The following is a 12302-nucleotide window of genomic DNA, read 5'->3' as shown; positions in this document are numbered from 1 at the left end:
TCGTAATCAGAATCAGAATTAGCTTGAATAAAGTAACAGTAGTTAAATATCTTTCAATATATAAACCAGGAAAAGTATCGCCATGAAAATGAGAGTTTATAGGGACCAGCACGGCTAGCACATGATGGGCGCGACAGTCGACAGGCGAGAAAATGCCGCGACATAGAGCTCTCTCGCGAATCGGTAGCATAAGAGCCGCGCGACAACCCGCTGTCTCGCGGACAAATGTCAAAGCAACATAATTTTGTCGTTTGACAGTTCCACGCGGGATACTCTCGAAAATCGTAGCACGAGTGTACTATGGGAGACAAAATGTCCCGCGTTTGAACGTCAAAATGAGAGAAATTGTCTTCGAGGCTAGAGGGTCGCGACTAGGGTTTGCTCCCGGTACTGAGTTTGGCGACAAGCGCATTTGGTCGAAGTTTTGTTGACTTTTGTTCTAAAAGAAAGATAATTTTCCATATTTTATATTTATTTCATACTATAACACTTTTTTGTTTAAGTATAATTTGAATCTTGAGTTTCATGATCATGCCATTAATATCAAAATTATTATATTTTTTCACAATGACTTGTTTGTTCTCTTAAGTTAAACGAAAATCCGACAGAAAAAAATCTAAGCCTAAGATTGTACGATCACGACCACATCAACAAAGCAAACCTTTGGTGGCGAATTGACTGAGGGATAATTAAAAGAAACATAAATAATTGATACAAAAATATTACATTGCTAATCCGGGAAACAATTACGTGCTATCAATCAGTGCTAACCCGTTATATTTACACGCTTATTTTTACATGCAATTATTGTTGACAACCTATATTATGTCGCTCCTTAGGTGTTTCCATTCATTGTGGGATATAAACAACACAATCCCGACCTGAATATTGCGATCAACCTCACTTATAATAAGTAAATGCAAAAGTAAATCTGTACCTATGTACAGTCAGCAGCAATAGTTGCTAAGCGGGCGAGGTGTTCAAAATGATCTTGACGCGACTTTATTGTTAAGAGAATATATCGTGACTAGGGACGCTCCGTTTGTAAGGCTGACTATTCATTACTTATCCGATTATTATTTTACCGATTCAGTGTTGCCACGAATGAAAAGTTTGTTCCATGTATAAATGGCCACATTGGCTAAGTCGCGCGCGGCATGGCTCTCTCTCGTGGAACTCTTTTCTCGATGTGCGAACTCATGCTGCCAAAATCGAGGAATTGACAGATAGAGATAGAAATTTGTGACGGGCGACTGCCGTCTCTCGCGGCGCGAGCTATCCCGCGGGTAATCATGTGCTAGCCGTGCAGTACGGATATGATGGTCGTTCTTGTCTACGTGACAGCGTGATAAAACGGTGTCCGTCACTTTCTTTCCCACGGTGTTAAACAGTGACAGTTATTTTATCACGTGGATAAAGATGGATAAAGCTATCCATAATAGGCTGGCAGTCCACCGGACGATATCGGCCTGTCAGTTAAAAGCAAAATTTGACAGCTCCGAACCAGGGATGTTGCGAACATCCGCATCCGCAACCGCGGAACATCCGCATTATTTTCAACATCCGCATCCGCATCCGCATAAAATCGATGCGGAGCTTATGCGGATGCGGATGTCGAACAAGTCGGTACAGGAACGTCTTAGCGGCGGCGTAAGTGCTAGGTAATTTCGTCATTACCTATAACGAAATCGTCTAGATCCAGAAAAGTCGGCGAAGTTACTGTTTATTAAATATAACGCACCTATATTCTTGCTCAAATACTAAACGTTTGGTTTTTTTAAATAAAAAAATACTAAAAATGTAATATTTGACGTTTTCTAAGTACCTAATCTTGACATCCGCATCCGCATCCGCATCCGCGGATGTGAGCCTTTAAAAATCCGCATCCGCATCCGCGGATGTCAAAAAATCTGCATCCGCAACATCCCTGCTCCGAACAACTGACAGGCCGATATCGTGCGGCGGACTGATAACCAGTGGGCCCCTCTAGTTTTTTTAGGGTTCCGTACCCAAAGGGTAAAAACGGGACCCTATTACTAAGACTCCGCTGTCCGTCCGTCCGTCCGTCCGTCTGTCACCAGGCTGTATCTCACGAACCGTGATAGCTAGACAGTTGAAATTTTCACAGATGATGTATTTCTGTTGCCGCTATAACAACAAATACTAAAAACAGAATAAAATAAAGATTTAAGTGGGGCTCCCATACAACAAACGTGATTTTTGACCGAAGTTAAGCAACGTCGGGCGGGGTCAGTACTTGGATGGGTGACCGTTTTTTTGCTTGTTTTGCTCTATTTTTTGTTGTTGGTGCGGAACCCTCCGTGCGCGAGTCCGACTCGCACTTGGCCGGTTTTTAGGGTTCCGTAGCCAAATGGCAAAAAACGGAACCCTTATAGATTCGTCATGTCTGTCTGTCTGTCCGTCTGTCTGTCCGTCTGTCTGTCCGTCCGTATGTCACAGCCACTTTTCTCCGAAACTATAAGAACTATACTGTTGAAACTTGGTAAGTAGATGTATTCTGTGAACCGCATTAAGATTTTCACACAAAAATAGAAAAAAAACAATAAATTTTTGGGGTTCCCCATACTTCGAACTGAAACTCAAAAATTTTTTTTTCATCAAACCCATACGTGTGGGGTATCTATGGATAGGTCTTCAAAAATGATATTGAGGTTTCTAATATCATTTTTTTCTAAACTGAATAGTTTGCGCGAGAGACACTTCCAAAGTGGTAAAATGTGTGTCCCCCCCCCTGTAACTTCTAAAATAAGAGAATGATAAAACTAAAAAAAATATATGATGTACATTACCATGTAAACTTCCACCGAAAATTGGTTTGAACGAGATCTAGTAAGTAGTTTTTTTTATATACGTCATAAATCGCCTAAACACAAAAGTTTTTAGGGATTCACATAAACCACAATATGTCGTGGGAGACGCACTGCTCAGAAGTTTGCAAAAAAATGTTAAAATTTTCCTACGCTCTATATCGGTTAAAGAAAACAGCTGATCGTAGTACTGTCCTAACAGCCTATCATGGATTTGTTGCATCCACTTTACGATATGGGATAATATTTTGGGGAAACTCAACATACAAGAATGTGTTATTCCTAGCCCAAAAGAGATGTATTAGATCAATATGCGGATTAAAACGAGTGGAAAGCCACCAGACCCTTTTTAAAACATTAAACATTTTAACATTGCCATCTCTCTATATATATGAGTGCTGCGTATTTGTTAACTCAAATCCTGGTCTTTTCCAAAGTAGAGAGCCCCCACAAGGTTTCAATTTGCGTCCTAGGAACCCTGGTGTTCACCTAGAAGCTTGTCAAACTAGCCTTATGCGCAATAACATTGTAACAATGGGCCCAAAGCTGTACAACAAATTACCATCTGACTTCAAAAGTACTAGTCCAAAGAAATTTAAAAGGTTATTGCGCAAATTTCTTTTGGAAAAATGTTATTATAATGTTCAAGACTTTTTATGTGATAGCAGTATGTAATGAGATAGTGACATTTAAATTATTACATCATTATTCCTAAATTTAATTGAATATTAAACTGACATTGTAAGTTTTTATTACTAGTTGTAGGTTGGTATATTATGTTAAGGTCAGTTGACATTTATATTTATTAAATTTACTTTTTCCAGTTTGTAAGTTATATTTTAATTGTAAATAATTGTATTACTTAGCTATATTTTAAATATCGTAAGCCGGAAAGGTACATCATAGCTGCTGCATTGAAAAAACACCCTAACACCTGTACTAATGTATTTACACCTATGATGACGAAATAAAATTATTGATTGATTGATTGATTGATTAAATACGGAACCCTTCATGGGCGAGTCCGACTCGCACTTGGCCGCTTTTTTTTTGCTTGTTTTGCTCTATTTTTTGTTGATGGTGCGGAACCCTCCGTGCGCGAGTCCGACTCGCACTTGGCCGGTTTTTTTCACCAGACCAGACATATCCGTTAAAGGCAGTCATCTTCTAGTGTGCCTATAAGCCTATACGTCAAAGGAGTTCTTGGCAGTTCTTCTTATGGCTCTCTGAGTATTAGCGAGCGTTCGCCTCAGACTATATACGTTATATTGGCAAGGCTCGGAAAAACACCCGTCATTTTGAAAACAATTCATAATTTAGGATTAATTTACAAGTCGAAAATCGAAATAAATATAAAAATATTTAAATACATAAAAAACACCCATGATCCAGGAACAAAATATCTGTGGTCATCACAGAAATAAACGCCCTTAGTGGGATTCGAACCCAATCGGCTTCATTTGGCTACAGACTCTACCGAGAAGGCCAGAACGGTCGTCAAAACGACTATGGCCCAAGATACACTTGTAAGCTTTATTTACGTAAGTGAGCATTTCTCAAAAAAATTGTACATTTCGATCACATCTTAGATTTCTATAAAAATTGGTATGCTGGTAAAGTACATTTACCAGCATACCAATTTAAGTACATTTACCAGCATACCAATTTTTATAGAAATCTAAGATGTGATCGAAATGTACAATTTTTTTGAGAAGCTGGACAATTTCCACCATATTTCCCAAAATGTTCAAGAAAGTTTGTATGAAACATTCCTTTTTTGTTACCAGATTTCCTTACACACTTATCTCATTTTAACAAATAGCGTCGCCCCTACTTACGCAAGTAAAACTTACAAGTGTATCTCGGGCCTATGAGTAGGAGGCGTTCAAGTGTAAGTGACGGCAACAGCACCCGTTGTCACCGCTGTCCTCTCGGCGTGGACTCCAAAATGTTTAAAATGGCATAAATAATTTATATCCAACTCGCCCGGGCCGTTTTTGCCGTCCTGTCCACTGATGCATTTATAATATAAGGGTGCTTTTTGCAGTATCCGAGCCGTGATGGAATGCAACCGCTAAAATTGATCTTGTTTCGAGAAGTAATTCTTCGAGGGGTTGAATGCCTTGGTGATGTGCGTAGACTACTTTAGGGTTACCAGACCGGGGCTATAACCGCGAACCGCTTTGTTCATCTATTTGGTTCGCTATATCGAATATGCATGAGCAATAAGTAGACACATAGACGATTTACGAATTTCGATTTTCGCTATAGTCGCCCCAGGCGTACACAAAATTATACGGAATTAGGTACCATGATTGTCGTGGATTTCAGGATTTATGTTAAAAAAAGTTTGTTTATCGGGACCTTTGGTGACGCTGTGGGTTATGATATTTTAGGGATGATGTAGGTCACATTCACATTGGTGTTTTTTTAAAGATGTTGAAAATTACACTCTGACTTGCCAAACTTGGCAGTGACAGAAGAAAAATAATACTACCGCGATAAAAAGATTCTATTTGAGGTCAAGTGACAGCGACCCTTTCCCAAGTATAGGTAGTCTGTGCGGAAAGAGAAGAGTCGTGGAATGTATTCTACATTCCCAATACATTATACCAATCTTCTCTTTCCAAATAGATTCTACTTGTACAGATCAACAGAAATATCTGGGTTTTATATTGAAAATCAGATTATTTCAACAAGTACCTGGCAACCCTCTGTTTGCGGTTAGCGGACTGTGGTCATGATTTCTGCCGTGTATTATAGTAATGGTTTGTTTAGATGTATGTCTGTAATGCGAAGCAATGTGATGCTCGATACTCGATATAGGCATGACCAGTCCTTATTGGATAGGAATAGTCTATTAAAATTATTAACGCGTAAGGTGTGGAAGTTACGGACGGGAACACGTTGATATTTGGACAAATTGTCTGTAATTTTTTTTTAGATAAAACGTGTGCCTATATCCGCGATTGAGTCTTAAATTTTAGACTTAATCGCGGATAGGTATACCTACTTACTACGAAACGTTCAGAAATACCCACAATAGCGTTACAAGAGAGTGCCAAGTACTAGTTTTAAGCTTATTCTTTTTTGGACAGTTAGTAGGTAGCCCTAAAAAGATAATTTGGTGTAATGCTTAACCTAGGATTGTTTATTTATACTTAATATTACGCTGCAATTTATCCATGCAATACTGGCCTATTACGGTGAAACAGCGTTCTAGATAGGACATCACTACATACATAGTATAAAACAATGTCTGCTGTGTCTGTCCCTAGGTATGCTTAGATCTTTAAAACTACGCAACGGATTTTGATGCGGTTTTTTTAAATATATTAAGTGATTCAAGAGGAAGGTTTAAATATAATTTGTTAGCTCGTGCGAAGCCGGGGCGGGTCGCTAGTATTGTAATAAGATACGCTGTTTTGCCGTAACGGAGCAGCATAACGACCTATCAATGCCAATTTGTGTAAAATAACCAATGTTTTTACTTTTAAAGAAACTTCGCAAAATGCCTTTTTTTCTTTTAAAAACCGTTTCCTTTGAAAGCAGTTTCCATAAGGTTTCTGAGGAATTATTGTTAAAACTTGGTTTTTCATGAAATTCCTCGGCGTCGTGTCAATCATTTTTATGTTTTGACAATTGTTTGTAAAAGTTATTTGTTTGTTTCAGTAAACAAGCAGTCTTCGATGGCAAACGAGCGATACGAGGAGGGATACCTTTTGTGTTTCGTAAGTATTGTACTTGTTTCATTCTTTGATTTGCTGTAATAACTTGAGGTAAAGTAAAACCCAATGTATACAATTAGAGAGCAAGTATTAGTTAGCATGTATAATTGTACATATATTAGATTACTATGCGTCAAAAGCAGTTATGAATTTCTAGCAGCTTTATGAAATATATGTATTGGTACAAGCCATAATTTGAAGTATTAGAACCCGCGGGCCGCGACCTCCGGATTGAAAGTCGGTAGCTTGGAGCAATGCTGAGCCGAATGGAGCCGAGTTTGCCCGAAAGGAAGAGTGTCTCTCCACTGATTAAAGTTTACAGAAATTGCCGAAATTTTGAGAATGTTCTACGGCAAATATACTTGTAACGCTACAACGTAAGATGCATTGACACCTGTTAAAACATCTCAGAGAACTTTGAGAGTTAACTGCCAATATCATCTATAAACTCCGAACCCGTTCCATAACTGACAACAACTGGTCTGGTACAAGCAAATTCGTATAAATGCGATCTTCGAGTACATATAGTCATCACGAATTTCAAGCTCATTTAATACTGGTCACACTTAACGGCCCACTAGTCCAGTATCATGACAGTGTAAAGTGGCCCACAGGTGTTATACACATATAAGGGCTATTCGTGAATTATTTATTCTAAATTTGGATTAAGCAATTAAAGCTATAGGGCAAACGGTAGTCATAAATGCCGATATAAGTTATAGCACACCATGATAAAGTACCTACACGTTGATATTTTACTGTCATTTATGATTAAGTATGAAGAATTATTAAATTAGGTCGTTTAGAATTCGAATAGAGATCAGGTTTTTATTTCTGGAGCCGTTAAAAAACTGTATGTAGGTATACCAGTTTTATAATTTGTATAATTGTGTGTTTCCTAAAGCACGGTTTTTAATTTTTTTATTCGATCTATAGGTATTTACTGAATCTAAAGAAAAATAGGTTCCAAGTTTATTCTTCCTTTACGATGCGATACAATAGACTTAGGTAATTGAATCATATCCGTCAAAATAAATTTAAAAGGGTCACTTTGGCAGGACATTTATAGTGTCACCTATTTTATTGGCCCTTAGATATTAATGTCAAATCACATTAGAGTCATTGCAATCGTACAATGGTAATTTATAATTAAGCCGTCGTAAAATAAAGCATGGTAACTTTACTATTAACTGATTCTTGGCAATCGCATACATAAATTATATCATTATTCTAAAGATTATTGCGTTAATTTCACTGAAAAAGTAAAATTACTGGAGTTGTACAAATTTATTATAGCTATCGTATGTAATTGGTATTGAATGCACATACAATTATATGGTTTTTATTATTGGCTCCATGCATTTATTGCAAGTTTTTTTTTTGCAATAAATAGGCGTCGGAGTAATGTTAATTTATTGGTACTTAACTATTGGTTACGATACCTATTAAATATTGAATGCGCAGTAGGGAGTGTTGATAACTGCTATTAATGTATGGACATAATATAGGTACGAAAATTATGTTTAAGGTGCTATAAAAATTATGAATTTAAGCAAAATAGTGTGGCTCTGGAGGCTGGATTAATACTGGCTGGATAAAGTGGCATTTTAAGAAATGTCTTCATGTTACAGCTCAATTTGGGCAATGGGCATTCGGACCGCAGCACGGGTTCGCGCGGATAGCGCGCTGGCACCTAGAGAAGGCGCCAGAGCGACTCCCCAGCGGCGACGTGGAGGCCGTGCTGTGCCTCATAGACGACGACTTCACACGCTCCATGTGGCACTTCCAGTGAGTACCAACGAACTAGAATAACTATGGAAGTCTTGACTCAAGCTCAAAAATCTCAAGGCTATTGTGCCGCGGGCGAGGCAACTGTACAGTGCTTCGAGCAATACCGGCGTCCGACATGACGGAAGGGAGGAGCCCAAGCGATATCTTATCGTACAAATCGTTCTGCCATTTTTTGCGCAGGGAAACGTGCACACAGTCGCACTTCTCACTCACTATATACAAAATCCAATCTGTAATAACGACGAGTCACAACACGCACCGCCATAGGTACAGTTGTGCCTATGCTTCGGCAGAGGGGAAATAGCACGAATGCTGTCTCCCTTCCGTGTTGCTCGAAGGTACAGTCGACAGCGCGCAGTTTGACAACGACAAATATTGTAATTGGTGCGGTCATCTTATATCCCCGCTCGTAAGTTTTTGCTTCTTACTGTTACAAATCAGTCATTACAGACACTTAATAACAAATACGTAAACTTGCAGGTTCAGACTGACGTACCGACTGATCCTCCGCGAGAAGGAACTCCACTTCAACATCGGCGTGTACAACCCCAGCAAGGAACTGACGTTCAGCTGCCAGCTTCTTCTGCACACCTACTTCAAGGTGCCAGACGTGCGCCGCTGCCAGATCACCGGCATGCACGGCTGCATGTTCATTGACAAGGTTCGATACTTGATCCTCCTTAATACTCCACTCTAACATCGTTGAGTACAACTCCAGCAAGGAACTAACGTTCAGCTGCCAGCTTCCCCTGCACACCTACTTCAAGGTGCCCGACGTGCGCCGCTGCCAGATCACCGGCATGCACGGCTGCATGTTCATTGACAAGGTTCGACACTTGATCCTCCGTATACTCCACTCTTACATCGTTGAGTACAACCCCAGCAAGGAACTGACGTTCAGCTGCCAGCTTCTTCTGCACACCTACTTCAAGGTGCCAGACGTGCGCCGCTGCCAGATCACCGGCATGCACGGCTGCATGTTCATTGACAAGGTTCGACACTTGATCCTCCGTATACTCCACTCTTACATCGTTGAGTACAACCCCAGCAAGGAACTGACGTTCAGCTGCCAGCTTCTTCTGCACACCTACTTCAAGGTGCCAGACGTGCGCCGCTGCCAGATCACCGGCATGCACGGCTGCATGTTCATTGACAAGGTTCGATACTTGATCCAGTGTATACTCCACTCTGACATCGTTGAGTACAACCCCAGCAAGGAACTAACATTCACTTCTGGCTGTTGTCAAGTTTGTGTTGCGTCACCTGTTCTGCGTAGGATTCAGTAGATTCCCACGGAACAAACTCGTAAATACCACACCCTTCGGGGCCTTCGGTCTGAATTATGTGCTCGAGATTGATCCCAATAGGGAGTACTGGTAAATATAGCTGGTCAACCAAATCTTGTCAGTAAAAAAAGGCGCGAAATTCAAATTTTCTATGGGACGACATCCCTTCGCGCCTACATTTTTCAAATTTGCCGCCTTTTTCTACTGTCAAGATCTGGTTGACCAAGTATAGTAATATAATAATTTTACAATTGCTTACAGACGCGAGAAGGCACAGTGTACCAAGAGACCCGAGAAGTGGTCACCATCAACGAGTGGACGGACCGCATCTACCAGAACACGATGCAGGAGCACATCATCACCAACGTGGTCAGCGGCCGCAAGATGCGGATACAGAAGTACAACTTCCCTGACACCGGTATGTATCGCACAGTCTACCTGACTCGAACAGTCAACGAGTGGGACCGCATCTACCAGAACACGATGCAGGAGCACATCATCACCAACGTCGTCAGCGGCCGCAAGATGCGGATACAGAAGTACAACTTCCCTGACACCGGTATGTATCGCACAGTCTACCTGACTCGAACAGTCAACGAGTGGGACCGCATCTACCAGAACACGATGCAGGAACACATCATCACCAACGTCGTCAGCGGTCGCAAGATGCGGATACAGAAGTACAACTTCCCTGACACCGGTATGTATCGCACAGTCTACCTGACTCGAACAGTCAACGAGTGGGACCGCATCTACCAGAACACGATGCAGGAACACATCATCACCAACGTCGTCAGCGGTCGCAAGATGCGGATACAGAAGTACAACTTCCCTGACACCGGTATGTATCGCACAGTCTACCTGACTCGAACAGTCAACGAGTGGGACCGCATCTACCAAAACACGATGCAGGAACACATCATCACCAACGTCGTCAGCGGTCGCAAGATGCGGATACAGAAGTACAACTTCCCTGACACCGGTATGTATCGCACAGTCTACCTGACTCGAACAGTCAACGAGTGGGACCGCATCTACCAGAACACGATGCAGGAGCACATCATCACCAACGTCGTCAGCGGCCGCAAGATGCGGATACAGAAGTACAACTTCCCTGACACCGGTATGTATCGCACAGTCTACCTGACTCGAACAGTCAACGAGTGGGACCGCATCTACCAAAACACGATGAAAACAAAAACAACAACATACAAGATATGTATTGAAATGCCGCGCAAGAGGTTGGATATACGTTTTCAGTAGAAACAGGCGCAAAAATTAAATTTAGTATACCCTTCGCGCCTACATTATTGAAATTTGCCGCCTTTTTCTATTTACTGAAACGTCTTGCTAAACTATATATGTAAAATTTCTTAGTGTCAACCAAAATTTTTACTGATCAATCACAACTTTTTTTCTCATAAAAAGTGATGTGTCAGATAAGTGTCAGTCACATGAACAATTTTTCAAAGTCAAATATATTGGCGGTATTCCCCGTTCTATAGCCAACTATTTTACTTACGACAGGCGTGGCTCACTCCGCGATTTCGTATCGCGTCGCTACAAGTACCTACAAGTACATGCGGTCCACACCAATTTTGGTGTCTAGGCATAGTAGTTGCCGCGCACCGCTACGGAACGGACGGCTCGCGCTTGCCACCTAGCGGTCATATCTGTCGTAATAGAGAGAATCTTCTGTACCTATCTAGTACTATTATTTATTCTGTGCTTACGGCATAAACTGATGATGACTATCCTTATTTCCAGTGATCTGGAACCCTTGGGCGGAGTACGCGAAGGAGATCCCCGACTTCGGCGACGACGAGTTCCCCAACATGGTGTGCGTGGAGGCGGCGCGCGTCGCCGCGCCCATCGTGCTGCTGCCCGGGACCGCCTTCGAAGCTTCGCAGATACTACAGGTACCTACACAACTATACTAGTGGCTCTGTGACTTCGGCGACGAGTTCCCCAACATGGTGTGCGTGGAGGCGGCGCGCGTCGCCGCGCCCATCGTGCTGCTGCCCGGGACCGCCTTCGAAGCTTCGCAGATACTACAGGTACCTACACAACTATACTAGTGGCTCTGTGACTTCGGCGACGAGTTCCCCAACATGGTGTGCGTGGAGGCGGCGCGCGTCGCCGCGCCCATCGTGCTGCTGCCCGGGACCGCCTTCGAAGCTTCGCAGATACTACAGGTACCTACACAACTATACTAGTGGCTCTGTGACTTCGGCGACGAGTTCCCCAACATGGTGTGCGTGGAGGCGGCGCGCGTCGCCGCGCCCATCGTGCTGCTGCCCGGGACCGCCTTCGAAGCTTCGCAGATACTACAGGTACCTACACAACTATACTAGTGGCTCTGTGACTTCGGCGACGAGTTCCCCAACATGGTGTGCGTGGAGGCGGCGCGCGTCGCCGCGCCCATCGTGCTGCTGCCCGGGACCGCCTTCGAAGCTTCGCAGATACTACAGGTACCTACACAACTATACTAGTGGCTCTGTGACTTCGGCGACGAGTTCCCCAACATGGTGTGCGTGGAGGCGGCGCGCGTCGCCGCGCCCATCGTGCTGCTGCCCGGGACCGCCTTCGAAGCTTCGCAGATACTACAGGTACCTACACAACTATACTAGTGGCTCTGTGACTTCGGCGACGAGTTCCCCAACATGGTG

At 42.4% G+C, this 12302-nt stretch overlaps 1 protein-coding gene across 1 annotated transcript in view; it reads left to right on the top strand.

The window, feature by feature from the left end:
- LOC134647483 (uncharacterized) overlaps positions 1–11573 on the top strand; it is a 41385-nt gene extending 29812 nt beyond the window's left edge. The window contains exons 3-7 of the mRNA XM_063501835.1: positions 6501–6559; positions 8188–8344; positions 8828–9008; positions 9895–10051; positions 11401–11573. Of these exons, the coding sequence (XP_063357905.1) occupies positions 6501–6559; positions 8188–8344; positions 8828–9008; positions 9895–10051; positions 11401–11573 (727 nt within the window). The remainder of the gene's footprint in view (positions 1–6500; positions 6560–8187; positions 8345–8827; positions 9009–9894; positions 10052–11400) is intronic.
- The last annotated feature ends 729 nt before the right edge of the window (positions 11574–12302 follow it).

The sequence above is a fragment of the Cydia amplana genome, chromosome 4 (assembly GCF_948474715.1).
Source record: "Cydia amplana chromosome 4, ilCydAmpl1.1, whole genome shotgun sequence".
Classification (NCBI taxonomy): Eukaryota; Metazoa; Arthropoda; class Insecta; order Lepidoptera; family Tortricidae; genus Cydia; species Cydia amplana.
Note: the sequence above shows the minus strand (reverse complement) of the source record. Positions and strands in the feature narration are given on the sequence as shown.